At 38.5% G+C, this 18,302-nt stretch overlaps 1 protein-coding gene across 2 annotated transcripts; it reads left to right on the top strand.

Annotated features, from left to right (window-relative positions):
• Positions 1 to 1,052: 1,052 nt before the first annotated feature.
• INIP (INTS3 and NABP interacting protein) lies at positions 1,053 to 18,023 on the top strand. Of its 2 annotated transcripts, none has more exons than XM_034410605.3 (5): positions 1,053 to 1,268; positions 5,088 to 5,172; positions 10,093 to 10,195; positions 14,360 to 14,450; positions 15,902 to 18,023. In XM_034410605.3, the coding sequence occupies exons 2-5, from the start codon at positions 5,106 to 5,108 to the stop codon at positions 15,995 to 15,997; spliced, it is 357 nt and encodes a 118-aa protein (XP_034266496.1). In that variant the 5' UTR covers positions 1,053 to 1,268; positions 5,088 to 5,105; the 3' UTR covers positions 15,998 to 18,023. The 2 variants fall into 2 exon arrangements, with proteins under 2 accessions (XP_034266496.1, XP_087742487.1); XM_087886361.1 differs by having other exon boundaries at positions 15,548 to 18,023.
• The last annotated feature ends 279 nt before the right edge of the window (positions 18,024 to 18,302 follow it).

Below are 18,302 nucleotides of genomic sequence, written 5' to 3'. Positions count from 1 at the left end.
TTTTTTTTTTTAAACAAAGGAGAGTGCAAAGGATTGGGAAAGGTTTAATCTTTCCTTATATTTTTCCAGTTTATTTTTATTTTCAAAGGCATTGTTCATGTGTATTGTTTCCTGACCATGGCTCCTTCATTTTTCTACCACTGAAAAATACCACTCCCTCAGAAGCAGTGTTCTTCAATGTGTCTGTTTTTCTTCTTGGTTGTTTTCTTTGAAACTAAGAATGATTTTAATGTATTAAATGTCTTCAATTCCTTCCCTCTCAATATGGTCACAATACTGTGGGACATCAGGGGAACACCAAAGAAAGCTGAATTAAACTTTCTGTCTTTTGCACAGCTTTCAAAAATGCTATGTCAATGAAGGTCATTTTTGTTTTCCTTTTCAAGACTATTTCCTTTAAAACAGAACAGAAACTAGTCATTATCTGACATTTCAAGTTCCCAACCAGTTATTCTTAATAGTGTTTCAGGCATCTTCATTGGGCAATAGATACAGATAGCAGATGTAACAGTAGAAATCTAGAAAAGACCTTTCCCATGAGTTTAAAATTCAACAATAAAGCCAATTCTTCAGATTCATCCGATTTAATCCCACAATTGTAAATGGACTCAAATCTAAACAGTGACTGGATTAGTAAAACAGTAGCAGGTTGGCAGCACTATTCCTCACGAAAAATATACTGACTAGGTTCAAATATCCATGTAACATAAATCATAAGCAATATATATATATATATATCACATTTTAACTTAGTTTAATGTAGTCCAATCTCTGCATGGAAAGAGACTGCATAAAAACAACGAACGAAAACTACATCCATTTCAACAATTCCACTGAAACTTACCCAAGTTAATTAAAAGTTAGAATCGCTAACACAGCATTATAAAGTTAAAACACTAAAATATATTTAAATTCTTAATATTAACACTATAGGCCGGTGATGCACAACCTCAACAGCTTTAAGACGCGTGGACTTCAACTCCCAGAATTCCCCACATGATTCAACTCCACAAACGAAGCCCTTCGGGCGTCACGCTCCCTATTTTTAAGTCATCAGCTTTCTTGAGACCAATAGGAAGAGACGGCACGCGGCGCACTCGTATGACGCCACAAGAAAGCGAGGAGCTCGCGCACTCATTGGGAAATCCGGTCCGGAGGGAAGATTCTAAACGGGGAGACGGCAGGAGAGTCCATCTGGGCAGGTGGAGGGGGGGAGGGAAGAATCTACCACGAAGTGAGAAGTGGACAATGGCTCAGCAGCATAGACGGTGAGGATGGGCATTGCAGCCGTCATGTATTTTTACTAAAGTGGCATTTGTATTATTTTTCATTATCTCTCCCCCCCCTCCCAATCTTTATTTGGGTATTTTTAAAAGCCCATCGGGCTAAAAGGAAAGGAAGACCCAGTCACGTCTGCTCCAGGGCATAGAAGATGGAGGGTTTGGGGTGTTTTTTTTTAAAAAGGAGAAAAGAGGGCTGGCATTTGCAAAAAAATGCCAGCCACGGAGGAATAGATTAATTTAGATCAAGCGCTTTGAAAACCCTTGCAGATTGATGTTGCACCCTTAAAGGAATCTGGGATTCTGCCTCTGCAAAAGATGGCAAGCGTCCTTTTTGATTTAAAAAAAATTAACGAATTGTTTTTATCATTCTCAAATAAATTGGAATAATAAAAATAATATTTTTTTAAAAATTAATTGTTTTGTTATTCTAATAAATGGAGCCGTTTCTTTCCCTTCCTTTTTCAGCATCTATCTATCTATCTATCTATCTATCTATCTATCTATCTATCTATCATATATAAGATAACAGGTAAAAGTAAAAACATAATTTGAATACATGAAAAGAGTAAGAGTAAAAAGAAATATTAGGACAGGGATGGAAGGCATGTTGGTGCGCTTATGCACGCATTGACTGAGATGTACAGATAGTCCTTGACTTTCGACCACAATTGAGCCCAAAATTTCTGTTGCTAAGTGAAACTTTAATTAAGTGAGTTTTGCTCCGTTTTACAACATTTCTTGCCATAGTTGTTAAGTGAATCACTGCAGTTGTTAAGTAAATCTGGTTTCCACATTGATTTTGCTTGTCAGAAGGACTCAAGGAGGTTGCATGATCTTGGGACATTGCAACCGTCATAAATACGAAACATTTGCCAAGTGTCTGAATTTTGATCATGTGACCATAGGGATCCTGCGATGGTCATAAATGTGAAAAAACGGTCATAAGTCACTTTTTGCAGTGCCATTGTAAGTTTGAATGGTCACTAAATGAACTGTTGTAAGTCGAGGGCTACCTGTATTCAAATTTGATTCCTAGGTAGGCTTCTGAGTTATTGAATCCCCGAGTGACAGAATGAAAAAAAAAAAAAATCCTGATGGCTTTTTATTGACTTGTAAATACGCTGGTAATACCTTTGACTTGAAGATTTTATAACAAACTGCCATTTCTGAACTGTTCCTTTGTTTACTATTGTTTAGCTTAATTGTATTTATTTTTATTTCTTTTAGAATAACGAAAAAAAGCAAAACAAAACACAAAGATAATTATGATAAAATAGCATACATTGTCAAAGAAAAGCTTTAAAAATGGAAAAATACAGCAAAGGAAAATGTATATCATTTTAACACTAAATAATTGCAATTCTATATATACTCATCTAAAGCTATTATTATTCAAGACATGCATGTTTCTAATACATTTATATAAGTAGAATTTTTTAACTTAATTTATTTTGCATAAGTGAGCCCCATGTTTCATTATATTTATCTATACAAAATCCATATCTATAGGCAGTCTATCCATAGGGGGCAAGTACAATCAGGTCTACCTTGGTAATGAACATCTGCGGGAAAACAACCAAGCTCAGAGAGCACCAAGGCCCCCACAGTTCAACTCTGAGCTACAAATATTCTCATCCATTAAGTGAAAGGAGCCATACATTTATCTTTTCAATGCTGTGGTATCAGTGTGATACTTTAGCATAAATAAAGGATAATGTTCTGTCTCAGACCTTTGGGTTCGCAGCATATCTAGCTTATTTAGTATCCTATGACTATCACTGAGTGTTGCATCTTATGATTTATGATGATTGTATTTATGATTATGATCATGATTTACCACTTTTGCTATTAATATGCCACCTACATATTCCCGTGTTTAACATGTAAGTAAATGTTGGTTCATGACGAATTTAAAAAGAAAGCCCCTGTAACCCCATGAGATAAATAGGAATAAAAATCAAATTAATATCTAATTTTCTTCGTGCAACACTTAAATGTAGCTAGCTTCTGCAATTTGAGGCATCATGAATCTTTGATAAATGCCTCCGTCTTATTTTGAAATCAGGCCATGAGACATTAATATTGCAGAATAATCCTAATTTGAAGGGGAATGTGGGGAATGCCTGACCCCAGAGGGATCAATAGTTTAAATCAATTGATTCATAGTAGTTATTTTAATAGAGTCTACATTCTGATATGATTTACCTTTAGCATCTCCTTGGCAGTGTATACAGTTAAGTAATGTGTATCAGTGTCAGGGCTACCTGGAATTTTATTATCTCTAAGAGATTCTTCAAAGTGAAACCAGCAATACAATATATGAAACTCAAAAATAGGATGAAGATTAGTGTTAGCAATATTAAATGTGGAATGAAGGCTTGATTATCCAAATGGAAAATCAGTGGGTCCATGTTTGTGCCATCTTGCTGAGAACTCTTTCTCAGTTATAGAATGACCCATTGATGAATGTATAGACTTAATGCTAACATATAGTTAATTATATGTTTATTATATTTGTAATTTCACACAACATCTGATTTGGCCCAATAGACATGACTGGTTAAGTTCCGTGTTTCTTATAAAATAGATGACAAACTACTAAGCCTGGATATTTGGAGCTCCAAGTGGCTTATTGTCAGCCCTCAAAGTAGTCCACACCAGGAAATCAAAATCAAGAATTTTATTTTTATTGTAAAGTTAGAGTAACAGAATCTTGCAAGTCTGAAAGTGGATCTTCCCTTCCCTACCCTTATGTTCCACAGAAACATTACTACTTTGGATTCAGATTTCTTTTATCATGGTGTTCTCTAGGCCAGACGTCCCCAAACTCTGGACCGCAGCCCACTACCAGCCCACGGCCTGTTTGGAATTGGGCTGCACAAGTTGCGGGTGAATGTGTGCATGCACACAAAATTACTCTTGCGTGAATGGTGGCCACTTGTGCCTGTGCGCGAAGCTCCCCTCGCATGAGTGGTGGCTACTTGCACTCGCAGATGAAGCTCCCTCCATACGAGCGGTGTGCGTGCACGTCCGCCACTCGCAGGGAACTATCCCCTCTCCCCCAATAGGCCATCAAGCCAGAAAGGTTGAGGACCACTGACCTAGGCTCTGGTTCTTCCTTCTGTCTCCCAAGGTTCTTCTCATAACCCATTACTCTTAACAATCAGTGAAAATATTTACATTCAGCTAAGAAAAATGTGGCAAAGCTACTGGAATTTTATTTATTAAAAGTACAGATATAATAATTAGTGCGAATGCATTCCAAATAGAACACATGTCCAATCTGAAGAGAGGAGAGATATCTATTAAATCTGGCTGTTACTTTATGTATGAATAAATTGCCAAACAAATGTCCAAGCTAATTCAATAAACTGAGTCCATTACCCAGGACAAAATCTATTAAGAAATTCAGATTTTCTTCATTGCAGTTGAAGTTTGTAAACTCAACAAACGAATTTCTTATGTCTCTTCAAGCAAATATAAAACTCATGCCCATGATTTATTTAAGGCTAAATGTGCGCTCAGTTTACTAATTCCAACATTTGTTTATTTTTTTCTGGATTATACTTCATTAATCACTGACTTTATCTGAAAACAAACCCTGAGTTTATTTTAGCCATTTACTTTTGTCTTAATATAATAGGAAATCATGGTGTATGTATGCTATTGAATAGTGATGTTTTTCAAAATATTCTTCGAAACCAGGAACTTTCTAAGAAAGCAAATTTCCGTATTATGGCATATTAATAATTATAGAGTTGCATGCCTTCATGATTAAATATAAACTTGTGTCCATTGTTATAGATCTTGGTGTAAATACAAATGGTAGCTGCTTTTCAGAAATTTAAGGGGGAAACAAAGAAGATGACATCAAACCCTTCTGGACAAGGTAAAAGTTAATTCTTAAAATAATGTCTTATTTCTCTGTGGCTATTGCAGACAGGATGTTTTTTCCCTGAGGTTCTGTGTGGATTAACATTCAAACAAACAAACACTCAGCTTCATACCAAAACTATATATGTAGCATTAATATACAGGTAGTCCTTGATTTATAACAGTTATTTAATGATTTTTTGAAGTTACAATGGCCCTGAAAAAAATGACTTATGACCATTTTTCACAGTTATGACCGCTGCAGCATCCCCATGGTCACCTGATTTACATTTGGGCGCTTGACAACTGACTCACATTTATGACGGTTGCAATATCCTGTGGTCATGAGTGAATCTTTGGCCTGGAGTAGTGTGTGTGTATATATGTTTACATTTAATTTAATTTTTTCTTATTTGAACCAGAGATACAGTACATAACCTTTTGCAACCTTCTGACAAGCAAAGTCAATGGGGAAATCAGATTCACTTAACAACCATATTGCTAATTTAATAACTGCAGTGGTTCACTTAACAAATGTGGCAGGAAAAGTCATAAAATGGCAACACTCACTTAACAAATTTCTCATCAACATAAATTTTGGGCTCAATTGTGGTCATAAATTGAGAACAAGCTGTACTGTGATAGGAATGGACAATTAGTAGGAATTTCTTGGAGTCCCTTTCTTTGAGATCCCTAGGATCACTCCCGCTTAAATTACACCAAAAATTGATACATGATTTTAGTGATTTGATTTAGACTCCAGGCTGACTGAGTGGCTCACAACATAAACAAAACTGAATAAAAATACAATATAAAATAGAAAAGTTAGAGAACAAGATAGCAACTCTGGTCAAAACATCAAAACTCATACAGCCTTATTCAAGAAGGGGTCCCAACCACCTTAGTTAGGATCTGGGAGAACATCCAGGTCTCTGAAGCCCTTCAGAACAGCACCCTAACACAGGCATCGCCCAGTGGTGAAAATTTGTTACTACCGCTTAGTGGGGGGTAATGTGACTGGGTGGGCATGGCCAAATTTTTTTTTTTAACTTTTAAAACCATTTTTTTCTACCACCTCTTCAGCAAAGAGGTTGTAAAAATATGCTTTCAAAAGGTTCTGACGATCCCAGCTGAGTTGCCAGATCAGCAGAGGCTTTTTTCTTTTAAATGCCTCTGACGATCAGGCAACTCAGCTTGGATCTTCAGAGGCTCTTAAAAGCATTTTTTCTACAACCTCTGAAGAGGTTGTAGAAAAAATGTTTTCAGAAAAACATTTTTCTGGGAAAAAATGTTCCCAGCTGAGCCACACGATCATCAGAGGCTTTTTTTTTTTTTTACTTTTAAAAGCATTTTTCAAGCCAAAGAGGTAGAAAAATGCTTTTAAAAACTAAAAAAAAAAAAATCCTCTGATGATTGCGTGGCTCAGCTGGGCATGGAGGAGGCTGGGATTTTTGCTACCGGTTCTCCGAACCACCCACCTCCATTGCTACCGGATCAGGTGATCCGGTCCGAACCGAGAGCATTTCACCCCTGGCATCGCCATAAGGAAACCATACTCCTTGCATCCCAAAAGATGTCACTTTTAAATTGAAGGACCCAAACTGCACCGACTCATGTCAGTTCTTACTGACTAGGCATTACTGGCAATAAATGGTCTGTCAAATAACAGCCCTATGTCTTTGAGGTATGCCCAATACTGCCCTCATGTCTGCATTCTTGTCCATTTGAAGCTTCTATGTCAGGGGTGTCAAACTCAATTTCATTGAGGGCCGCATCAGGGTTGTGTTTGACCTTGGGGGGCTGGGGTGGGTATGGCCAGGGTGGGTGTGGCCAGCTCAACATCACTTGTATTGGGGGCGTCTGTGGTGGCCCGAGCGTTCTGCCAGCAAAAATGGGCTCCTGAGTTCCGTTTTTGGCTGCAATGGCCTCCTGCAACCTTCTGCCAGTGAAAACGGAGCTTGGGAGGGCCGCACGCAGCCCTCTCAAGCTCTGTTTTCATTGGCAGAGGCACTGCGGGCTGGTCCTTTGCTGTTTTCAGGGCAGCCCCGCAGGCCAGATCTAAGCACCCCACAGGCCAGATCCAGTCCCCGGGTCTGGAGATTGACACCCCTGTTCTAAGTGGTCCTCAAGGGCAGCCTCACATATAGCATGTTGCAATAGTCAATATATGAGGTAAAGAGAGCATGAGTGACTGAAGGGCTAGTATACCAGATGGAGTTGTGCAAAAGCTTTCTGATTTTCTGAAATCAGAAAAAAGGAGTCTATTAAAAATAGACCTATTTTTTATTTTATCCTCTACCCAACTCCAGAAAAAATAATTATCTAAAACAAATTGTGAAAAACTAGTCTACACATTTGTATGACATCACTACCCTGCTTCACCCACCACCCCTAAATTATAAACTTTTACTTACTTATCCTATTTATCCAATTATCCTATATAAAGACAGTGCTCCTTCTTGCTCTGGTAAGAAAGTGTTATTTAATTTGATAAGAAAATCCTACAGTCCTAGAACTATTTTCTTACAAATTTTCTGAACATATGAATTGACTTTTACCTTTCACCTTCGCTGTTGTAAATTAGGTGAAGTTAATTTTCTTTATTATGCATTGAATATATTATATGTAGGGTTTTTTATTGGAATGATTTATAGGCAGTTTCTGCTGCAACAAAATTATGCAGCACATTTTTTTTCTAAATTTTTTTGTACAATGTCCTTTAAAATTGACTCATTAAGTTATCTGACCTTATTACAGAGCTTTCAAATTGGTCTTTATAAAGAGATAGTTCTCTTGGGGAAAGTTTTCAGACACAGTTTTATTTATCATTTAAATCACTGTTCCAAAGCCTTAAAAAACCAAAGGGCATCCATTAGTCTATAAGTATGGATTTCTCCAAAGACTCCCTATTCATAAATCATTCTGTATCACATGCTTCTCTCTATGCCACTGTCGTTGTTAAAGGCAAGTAAAATACTATAGTTTAATAATTCAAACAACTTTAATGAGTAAAATGAATTTTCTTTAATTATTACCGAACATTATGGGACAATATGTCCATAGAAAGTGAAAGATAATTGGCTTGTTGATTGCAATTCTAAAAAGCGCAATTAAACCATTATAAAAGGTATAGTCTCTCTCTAGGGTTGCATTGCTGAGAAACTCCATGCTCAGGTGTTCACAGCAGAGGGACATAATGTTGTAGTGCAGATACAATTCTGAAAATGATTCCTAAAAGCAACCAAACTCAAACTTCTTTTGTGTTTCGTTTTATTAAGAAGCTACCCTGATAATAAGACCTCCCCTGATAATAAGCCCAATTGAGCGCATGGCAATAAGGCCAAGCACTTATTTCAGGGTTCAGAAAAAAATATAAGACAGGGTCTTATTTTTGGGAAAACACTCCTTACTTTAATGGTATAAGTAAGGAGAGGAGAAAAGGGGTAACAGGTAGTCCTTGACTTACGACCAATCGCTTAAGGACCATTCGAAGTGACATTTGTCATGAGAACATAAAAAAAAAAGATATCTCAGCCCTAGGAAATGTAGAAATCCAAAGAAAGAGAAACTGAAAACTGTTACAGGCAGTTCTAAACTTACGACAGTTCATTCAGTGAACGTTCAAAGTTACAAAAGCACTGAAAAATGTGACTTACGACCATTTTTCACAGTTACGATCTCTGCGGTATCCCCATTGTCACATGATCAAAATTCAGGTGCTTGGCAAATGGTTCATATTTATGACGGTTGCAGTGTCCCAAAGTCACGTGATCACCTTTTGTTAACGTTCTGACAAGCAAAATCAATGGGGAAAGCCAGATTCAGTTAACAACTAAGTTACTATCTTAGCAAGTGCAGTGATTCACTTAACAACTCTGGCAAGAAAGGTGGTAAAATGGGGCAAAACTCACTTAACAAATGTCTCACTTGGCGACAGAAATTCTGGGTTCAATTCTGGTCATAAGTAGAGGACTACCTGTACTACTTAATTGGGTTAGATACAGGTAGTCCTCCACTTATGACCATTCATGTAACTACCGTTGAAGATTACTGTTAATGGTGCTGAAAAAAAGTGACTTATGATCCTACTTTCCACAGACAAACATCACAGCATCCCCAAAATCATGTGATCAAAATTTGGGCACTTGGTAACCTCCATGTATTTACGACATTTGCAGACTCTTGGGATCAGGTGATCATTTTTTGGGACCTTTCCAGGGGGCTTCTGACAAGCAAAGCCAATGAGGAAAGCTGGATTCATTTAATGACTGTGTGATTCCCTTAACGACCATGGCAAAAAAGGTGTAAAATCAGTCACAACTCACTTAAACGCATCGCTTAATGATGGATGTTCCGGTCTCAATTGTAGTCATAAATCAAGGACTGCCTGTAATAAATACAGGTAGTCCTCAACTTACAACAGTTCATTTAGTGACCGTTTAAAGTTACAATGGCACGGAAAAAAGTGACTTATGACCGTTTTTCACAGTTTCAACCTTTCCAGCATCCCCATGATCATGTGACCAAAATTCAAATGCATGGCAACCGGTTCGTACTTATGACCGTTGCTGTGTCCCAGGTTCATGTGATCACCTTTTGCGACGTTCTGACAAGCAAATTCAATGGGGAAGCAAGATTCATTTAACAACCAGGTTACTAACTTAATAATTGCAGTGATTCGCTTAACAAAAGCAGCCAGAAAAGTCATAAAATCGGACCAAACTCACTTAACAAATGTCTCACTTAGCAACATAAACTCTGGGCTCAATTTAGGACTATCAGTAAGTATCGTGGATGTTTGCTTTCAAGAGGAATATCTTCATTTTTCTTTCTGAAAGATCGCTTTGGAAAAGTTTTAAGACGGCGAAGTTTATTGAGAGGTTAAAAGATAGAACATACCATTTTGATATTTACATTCCTCTAATTTTTTCCCCAGGCTTTCAGAATAAAAACAGGGTTGCAATCTTGGCTGAGCTAGACAAGGAGAAGAGAAAACTTCTGATGCAAAACCAGTCTTCTACTAATCACCCTGGAGCCAAGTAGGTTATGCTCAAAATCTTGTCTCTGGACCACATGCTCATAGGTTCTGATCATAGTGGTAAATAGGGACAAGTAACCACACACACACATATATACCTGTTGTGGCCCTTCAGCTGCCTGTGCAGCTAGTAGCTGATTCCGACAGTGAGGAGGCTGGTGTGGTGCTGAACCAGCAGCCTGTGCAGCTGGCACTCAAGTCAGACAATGAGGAGGCTGGAGAAGATGTGGTGCCAGAGGCGGGCATTCAGCCAGGGTCTTCAGAACCTCCAGAAGCTCCCTTAAGTGAAGAGGACGAAGAGAAGGAGCCTCTTCTCAATGCACAGGCGCGCAGAGCTGCCAAAGGGCAGGAGTGGCTCCTCAGGAGGAGGTCTCCTCGAGAGTAAGACTTGGGGCTAATTGGCCACTCCCTTAGCCTATTTAAGGAGGAATGCCGACTGAAGCAATTTGCAGGGAACAACTTCATTCACATACCTTCCTGTCTTATCTTGCTTATCTTATCAGCTTCCTGCAAATTGCTTCTGAGCATTCTGCCAACCACCTTTCAGTTATTATTCTTTGAATTCTTGGCAGCTGTTAATGCAGTTAATTAACAGCCGTTGTTGTAAAAGACTGGTTTATTTAGTAAACTAAGGTTTGAACGGACTTTTGTGTGTGATGCGTTCTTTGGGGTCCGTAGCTGGGGCAGAACAATACCGCACTGTAACAATTGGAAGCAGACTGCTTCTTGCAAGCCTCTAAATGTATACTTGGCTTGTACAGGTAGTTCTCGACTTACAACAGTTCGCTTAGTGACTGTTTGAAGTTACAATGGCACTGAAAAAAAGTGATTTATGACCATTGCAGCATCCCCATGGTCACCTGATTTACATTCGGATGCTTCACAACTGGCTCACATTGATGACAGTTGCAGTGTCCCGGGGTCATGCGATCACCTTTTGCAACCTTCTGAGAAACAAAGTCAATCAGGAGACCAGATTCACTTAACAACCAGGTTAATAATTTAATAACTGCAGTGATTCACTTAACAAATATGGCAAGGAATGTCATAAAATGGGGCAAAACTCACTTAACAAATTTCTCATTTAGCAACATAAATTTTGGGCTCCATTGTGCTCAGAAGTTGAGGACCACCTGTATATTCCAATTCTCATCTTTTTCCTTTCCAACAGAGGAGGAAAATATCTGAAACATTTTGAAATTTCAGTTTTTATATTTGAGTGCATACACACACACACACACACACACACACACACACACACACGTGTATATATGTATATATATATATACAAAGATATATACAAAATATATCTTTACAAAACACCCAGTTTCAGAAATAACCTATGCATTAAACTCTGTCCTAAATAATGATTAAGGTACATCTTGGATATGTTTTGTGGCAGAAAATTTGCATATAAAAGTCTTACATATATCTTTTCAAACCAAGATTGCAAAGTATGTCAAGTATTTTATATGCAAATTTTCCCCAGATTGAAAAGTAAGTAGGATCTACTTGGAAGTAGCTAGGGAACAGGAGTTGCTAGGGGCCTTGAAGTACATTAATGAGGTTCAGGTATTGTAACCGAATTTTGAAAGCCTGTCAATTCTCTCAGCTTTAACTTATACAAGTAGGCAACCATAATTGGGATCAGAATTTCTGTTGCTAAGCAAGATAGTTGTTAATGTTAGTCACACCCAATTTTTCTACCTTTTTTGTCATGGTTGTTTAAGTGAATCACATACCATATTTTTCAGAGTATAAGACCCACCTTTTTCCCCTAAAAGGGGCTGAAAATTTAGGTGCATCTTATACACTGAATGTAGCCCCGCCCACCCACTGGCCCCCACCCTTTGGCCTCTGCCTCCCAGCAGATACCTCCTTGCAAGCAAACAGCAACAAAAAACAGCTCCTTTCAGCTTCAGCACAGTCTTAATTAGCACAAGTTGATTGGATCGGCCTCCCAACTCAGCTGATTTGCTCTCAGCTGTTTTGCGCAGGGCTCTGCTGCTTGCTGCAAAGAGGTAAATTGCTGGAGCAGATTTTTTTTTCCTTGTGCAAATCAAGCTATGCTGAAAACGAAAATGAAAGTAAAGCAGGCTGTTTGCTGTTTGCTGCAACGAGGCAAAATTGCTCAGAGGCAGAAGGAGATTTCTTTTTCTTCTTTTCTTCACCAAAAAAGGTAGGTGCGTCTTATACTCCGAAAAATACGGTAGTCGTTTAGTGAATCCGGCTTCTTCCTTTGACTTTGCTTGTCAGAAGCCAGCTAAGAAAGTAGCAAATGGCAATCCCATAACCGCAGGACGCTTGCAAATCAGCTTTCATAAATATGTCCTGGTTGCCAGAGCACTCAAAATTTCACTCATATTTTCTTTTTTTTAATGGCTCCACATTTTCCTGACATTGCTTATACACATGACAACATAAGTAAAAACTGAGGGTTTGGAGCACCAGTTTATCAAACTTTTATGAAAGAACCTCAATATTGTTAATCTAGGACTGTGATGGCGAACCTATGGCACGCGTGCCACAGGTGGCACGTGGAGCCATATCTGTGGGCACGCGAGTGTTGCCCTAGCTCAGCTCCAGCACGCATGCGTGCGCCGGACAGATGATTTATGGGCCTTTCAGGCCCACCAGAAGTTGGGAAACGGGCCATTTCTGGCGTGTAGGGGGTGGGGGGGGTGGGGAAGGCTGTTTTTGCCCTCCCCAGTCTCCTAGAAAGCCTCTGGAGCCTGGGGAGGGCAAAAATCAGACCTAGTGGGCCCACTGTGCCATTGCGTGCCAAAAGCGGGAGGAGCACAGGGCGGTCATGCGTGCATGCACAGGGGCGGGGCACATTGAATTATGGTGTGGGCACGCACGCGTTCAACCCTCCCATGCTCCCCCCCACTTTTGGCACGCGATGGCAAAAAGGTTAGCCATCACTGATCTAGGACCTGTCAGCAGTATGTTCTTTAGCTATATGGTATCTGTTTTTGTCTAATGCTTTTCATAAGGACAAAATCCAAATTGGGAACTGTGTTCTTACAAAGTAGGAAAAGTAGGAAAAAAATGAAGCTGTTCTAAAACAGTTTTTTTAAAAAATCTTCCTTTTTCTTGTGTAATGTGTTTAACGTCTTCATGAAGCATGCTGCATTGGATTGGATTTCTAAACCAAATATGGATTTGACCCAAATATATTCTGTTTCCCAGAGGACTAACTACAAAAATAGTTCATAATTGAAAGATTTTAATTTTTTTAAAAAAATCTTGGTTAGCTATCCAGTTTTCAGAATAAGTGGAGCAGGGTTGTTAGTCTGCAATCTGGTTATTCTGTTAATTGTCCTTAGTGAACACAAGTACTTTGGGTTGTATTTGCCTTGTCTCAGGTTCCCATAGAGTTGGTGTAAGTAGTCTTTCTCTGGACCTTTTCCCATAAAAAAAAATAGTCTTCGATAAAAAATGGTACAGCCTTTCTTTGCTTACTCTCTGTGGTGTTGAACTTTATCATGATAATATTAAGTGGCTCAGAGGAGAAACAAAAAGCAACACTTAAATAGCTTGTTTTCCTTTTTGGCACGTCTAACTAAAGTAAAACTAAAATTTAATAGGATTGTTACTATAGTCACATGTTTCTGCTCTGAAACATATCAACAAGATATGTTACAAAGAGGCCTTGCTGGGACCCTATCTCAAGGGGAAAATCTTTTCCTGTAGTTCTGCAGCCACTCTACCAAATATATGAATTCCCCAACATGAAGTCCATGGGCTGCTGGTTAATGCCGTTGTTTTATTCAGGTACTTTATTCAGGCAAGGCACTGGGTGGCACTGTGAGAAAGGAAAAACATGCAGCATAGGGGAGAGGAGAGGGTAGGATCTATTCTCCCACATGTCTTCTAGCTGACTTGTTTTTGATTTATAGCCAGACATGGTTCTTCTTTATGTTTGAGCTTGAATGCCATTAGCAGAGCAAGTCTTTCCAGAGCAGAACAGACCATCCCATTTGACTTTGTGGTTCTGAGCACGTTAGATTTCTCTTCAAATCTTCTCTTTTTAAAAAAGGAACATCCATGAAAGTTTTGACTCTGGGATACCTACCACAAACCTTTGCTTTGATCCTGTGCTCTTTCTCATCTCCATTGCCTTGGTGTGATGTGGCTCTTTTCCCCCTTCTGTTATTTACAGCATCTCTTTGGCCAGGTCCTCCCTTAACAAGGATTTTCGGGATCACGCTGAGCAGCAGCACATAGCAGCGCAGCAGAAAGCTGCTTTACAGGTATGTTCTCCTGGTCAATGCTGAGCTAAAGGCTTGCACAGTTCATAGAGGTCAGTGGTTTTGGTGGTGAAGGACAGATAAAATTTAGGGGGGGGAATATTCCTACATTTCTCTTAATGATAGTCTCTTCCATTGAGATTCTTCTTCCATTGGGAATTATTGGAGGCTGTCTAACAAGACCTGTAACCAATTTGGGATGTTAACCCCAATCTTCTGAGGTTCATATTCACTTTTCAGTCTTTTGCACCCAGCCGACCTTCACACATTTATTGCAATTCCTGTTTCAGTTTCTCTGAAATGATTGCGTGATCATCTTTTTAAAAATGGTATACCAGCATTTAGTCTAAGTGCTGTGTCTGTACTTGGGCACAATGTCCTTGGCAATGCTCCAACCATAGAAATAATGCTCAGCTCAGGTGTGTGCACTTGCCTGTGCCCATCCAGAAGAAACAAAACAGGCCAAAACAGTTGTGGTAGAATCCACATGAGCTTAAGAATAAAATCACACTGTGCTCATCCTGTGCCTTGGAAAGTATGGGCTACATTCAATATTTCATGATGCATTTCTGATTGTGAATCAAAAATTCCCCTTCTCTCTCTCACAGTCCTGCTATGTGCACCATAGAACTGCAAAAAGTTAATCTTCCACAGCAGATTTCAGAGAGAAAGATAAGGGAAAATACACAAAAGAGAGAATCAGATTTTGCAACAATACATGTTGGAAAATGGGCACAATTGAATTATTTTTAGGAATAAAAATTAATGTTCCTCACAAAAGCTTAAAGCAGGCAAGTCCAATCCACGGGTGACAAGCCACATTGTGGACCTGGACAGGAAGTAATGTGAGCCCACAAGATAATAAAAAGATATAAGAAAGAAAGTTTGTTGTTTATATACATTAACTATATTATATATTTTATATGTAGCCCAAGAAAATGACTCTTCATTCAGTGTGGCCCAGGCAAACCAAAAGTTGGACAATCGTGACTTGGAAACTGCTTAAATACAAAATGAATGCTCTGATACGATTTTGGTGCTGAAATAAGAGGCGGGATTATGTCTGCTAATTCTGTGTCACGCTATTTTTTTTATTTTAGATGAGCACATGTGTATCTGCTGGAGAGCAGCTGGAATTCAAGCTACAGTATATTGGGAGCCTGTCTCAGTCCAAATGCTCCTAAAGAATTTCATTAGCAAGTAGACAAACGGCCTTTGAGGAAAATCCTTGTCAGATTTAAATGTCCAATTCTGACTTTTACTAGGCCTTGGCTGACTTTTATATCAAAATGATATAAAATTGTGTGTGAAAGCTTTTGGGCACTGAAGTTTATAGCTGAATCATTTTGAAACTGTTTAGTGGGCATCTTTAGCTGGGATGGCAATGGTGATGGGATTTGCTTTTATTTGCCTCGTGTATAATTTTCAAACAGGTGTATCTATTCCTTTTTCAGCACGCTCATGCACATTCTTCAGGATATTTTATAACACAAGACTCAGCCTTTGGGAATCTTATTCTTCCTGTATTACCACGGCTAGATGTAGAGTAAGAGAAAATTCATGAAACAGAAAATACCTGGATTCATCTAAGCTGCTTTTTCAACTTTCAGGCAATCATTTGTGAGAAGAAGAACTGAAAACTGTTCAAAACGGTTTTGATTTTGAATTCCTGGTATTTTGTTTTTGAGAGACAACATAAAATGTATTCTGGAAATTCCCTGCTTTTATTTTCCTATTACATATGTATTGGCATTTATAAAGAACTTGTTTTCATTTTCTAACACACATGAATAAGGCTTTAAATCAGAAAATTGAGGAGGGAGGGAAATACAGTGTCTCCGTAACAGAAAGATCTATAACTCTTACTACCCATTTGTTAAATCGATTATGCATACATTTTACTGGTGAGAATAGTTCTTAATACCATAAAGAGTAGAATGTTGGGGTTTACAAATTCAGTGAGAAATAACCATATGCATGGGACAAATGTATCAAATAAATTTAATATTTAACATAACTGGTTAGTTGAACTCTTTTCAAAGGCTTCCATCATAAAACAGAATCACCTGGAAAAATAAACAATCGCAACAGAAAGACAGGTGCAAAAAGAATATACGATTCCCCAAACCAAGATGATTTCATTTCATGAGGTTTTGATACTGTGATCGCCAGGGACTTTCTAAAAGATTAAATTGAAAGTACATATTTTAAGACAAGATTCATCTAATTGTATGTAACTGGTGGTTGGCAGTGTTTCATTTGTGCGAGTCTCATAGCCAGAATCTGGCATTTTGTCTCCTTTCTTTTTCTTCCACGAAGGAAAACTTCATGCACAAACAAGATTGAGACTTCCAAGCGGACAGATGGTCTTAGCAGTTGGAGCAAATGCTACCTGCTGAATTCCTGCTTATCGTGTAGCTCTTAAGAAAAAAAACCACACACTAAAGCATACACTGGAGATAAATGGCATCATTCTGGTGTAATTTTCTGTTTTATCATGAACATTTGTTTGTTATACACAAAGTTAGGACTACATTTATCTTATCCAGCTTCTTGGCTTTTCAGCATCTCCTCTTCTGGATGTGCTGCCAGCAATGGACAACAGCGATCAGAAGTAGATTCATGGGAGACAAGGGACAGATGTGCTATTATTGAAGCGCCTTCTGTTTCCTCAGCTATAAGCGGAAACAACCGCTACCAAAAATGTTGATTAACAGGCACGCTCAAGTGAATGTGCGACCGTTCTTAGGCTAGTAGCATACATTTGTACACCAAGGATTCCTAAATGTTTTGCCATCACCTCTCCCTTTAGTGTAATCTTAATATACACACCTCCAAATCAACAAGGAAAACAATACAATGAAATGTTGGGAAAGGTAGGCTTATTGTAACAATGTAACTAGAAAGTTCTTCACACCTGCCTTGGAGTCTGCATCTCCCCAAGAAAGGTGCAATTTACAGTTTGGGAAACCCTGATGTACAAACTGGGTAGTTAATAATATCTCGGAAGCCTCACCAGTTTCACAGAATAAGCCAGCCAGACTAAGAATTTGACAGAATTTTATCATTCTTTGGCATGGGAATTTTGACGAAAGTCTCTTCCTAAGAAATCCCATTGTAATTTGTTGAGAGCATTTATACTTCCTGTTCTTGAGTTTTCTAATACCAAATATTTCAGTACTCTTGAGTAAGGACAGTCCCAATTATAATTTGTGATGTTTCCTTCCTCAAATTATTGCATGGTTCTTCTTGATGTTTCTTGCTAGTGCAGATGATGGAGAAAACTGCCTAAAGAGTGCCTAGATGTAGCCACCTAAACTCACTCTGACTGAGGCAGCATACAGTTCAATGAATGAATGACTACACAGTATTAACAGTGGATATAAAAGGCCAAACACGCTTTTTAAAATGCCAGGTTTCAATAATAATCGTACTATTTGTAAAAGTGATCCAGTCAATGTTTATTACAAGTTAGTACATAAAGTGGATATAGAAAGTCTACACCTTTGTTAAAATGCCAGGTTTTTGAGATGTAAAAAAATCAGACCAAAATAAATCACTTCAGAATTGTTTCTACCTTTTTTCCAAAGTGTGTTTTTTTCTCCGGGGGGGGATGCCTGTCAGCTTTGGAAGCCATATTAGGCTGGAAGCTTCCAAACTGCTATCTTTTCATGTGTGGGAAAGTAGCTGTACAATATAAGCTGTACAATTCAATGGAAAAACAAACTGAAATATTTAAGGTGGGAAAATTGCAGTAAAAATGCATATCCGGGCACAGAATTTTAGGTAGGAAACTGATGGGAAAATTTGCAGCTGAATGGATGTTCCTTGGAATGCAAAATTACTAGAAGGCCA

The sequence above is a fragment of the Pantherophis guttatus genome, chromosome 2, assembly GCF_059756535.1.
Source record: "Pantherophis guttatus breed Tessera chromosome 2, ASM5975653v1, whole genome shotgun sequence".
In the NCBI taxonomy this organism is placed as follows: Eukaryota; Metazoa; Chordata; class Lepidosauria; order Squamata; family Colubridae; genus Pantherophis; species Pantherophis guttatus.
The sequence above is the reverse complement of the archived record's forward strand: the minus strand, read 5'-3'. Positions and strand labels throughout refer to the sequence as shown.

Coding starts and splice junctions, on each gene's coding strand:
- INIP (XM_034410605.3), top strand. CDS start 5,106: ATGGTAGCTGCTTTTCAGAAATTTAAGGGGGAAACAAAGAAGATGACA. Junction 5,173..10,092: donor ATCAAACCCTTCTGGACAAG/GTAAAAGTTAAT, acceptor TTTTTTCCCCAG/GCTTTCAGAATAAAAACAGG. Junction 10,196..14,359: donor ACTAATCACCCTGGAGCCAA/GTAGGTTATGCT, acceptor TGTTATTTACAG/CATCTCTTTGGCCAGGTCCT.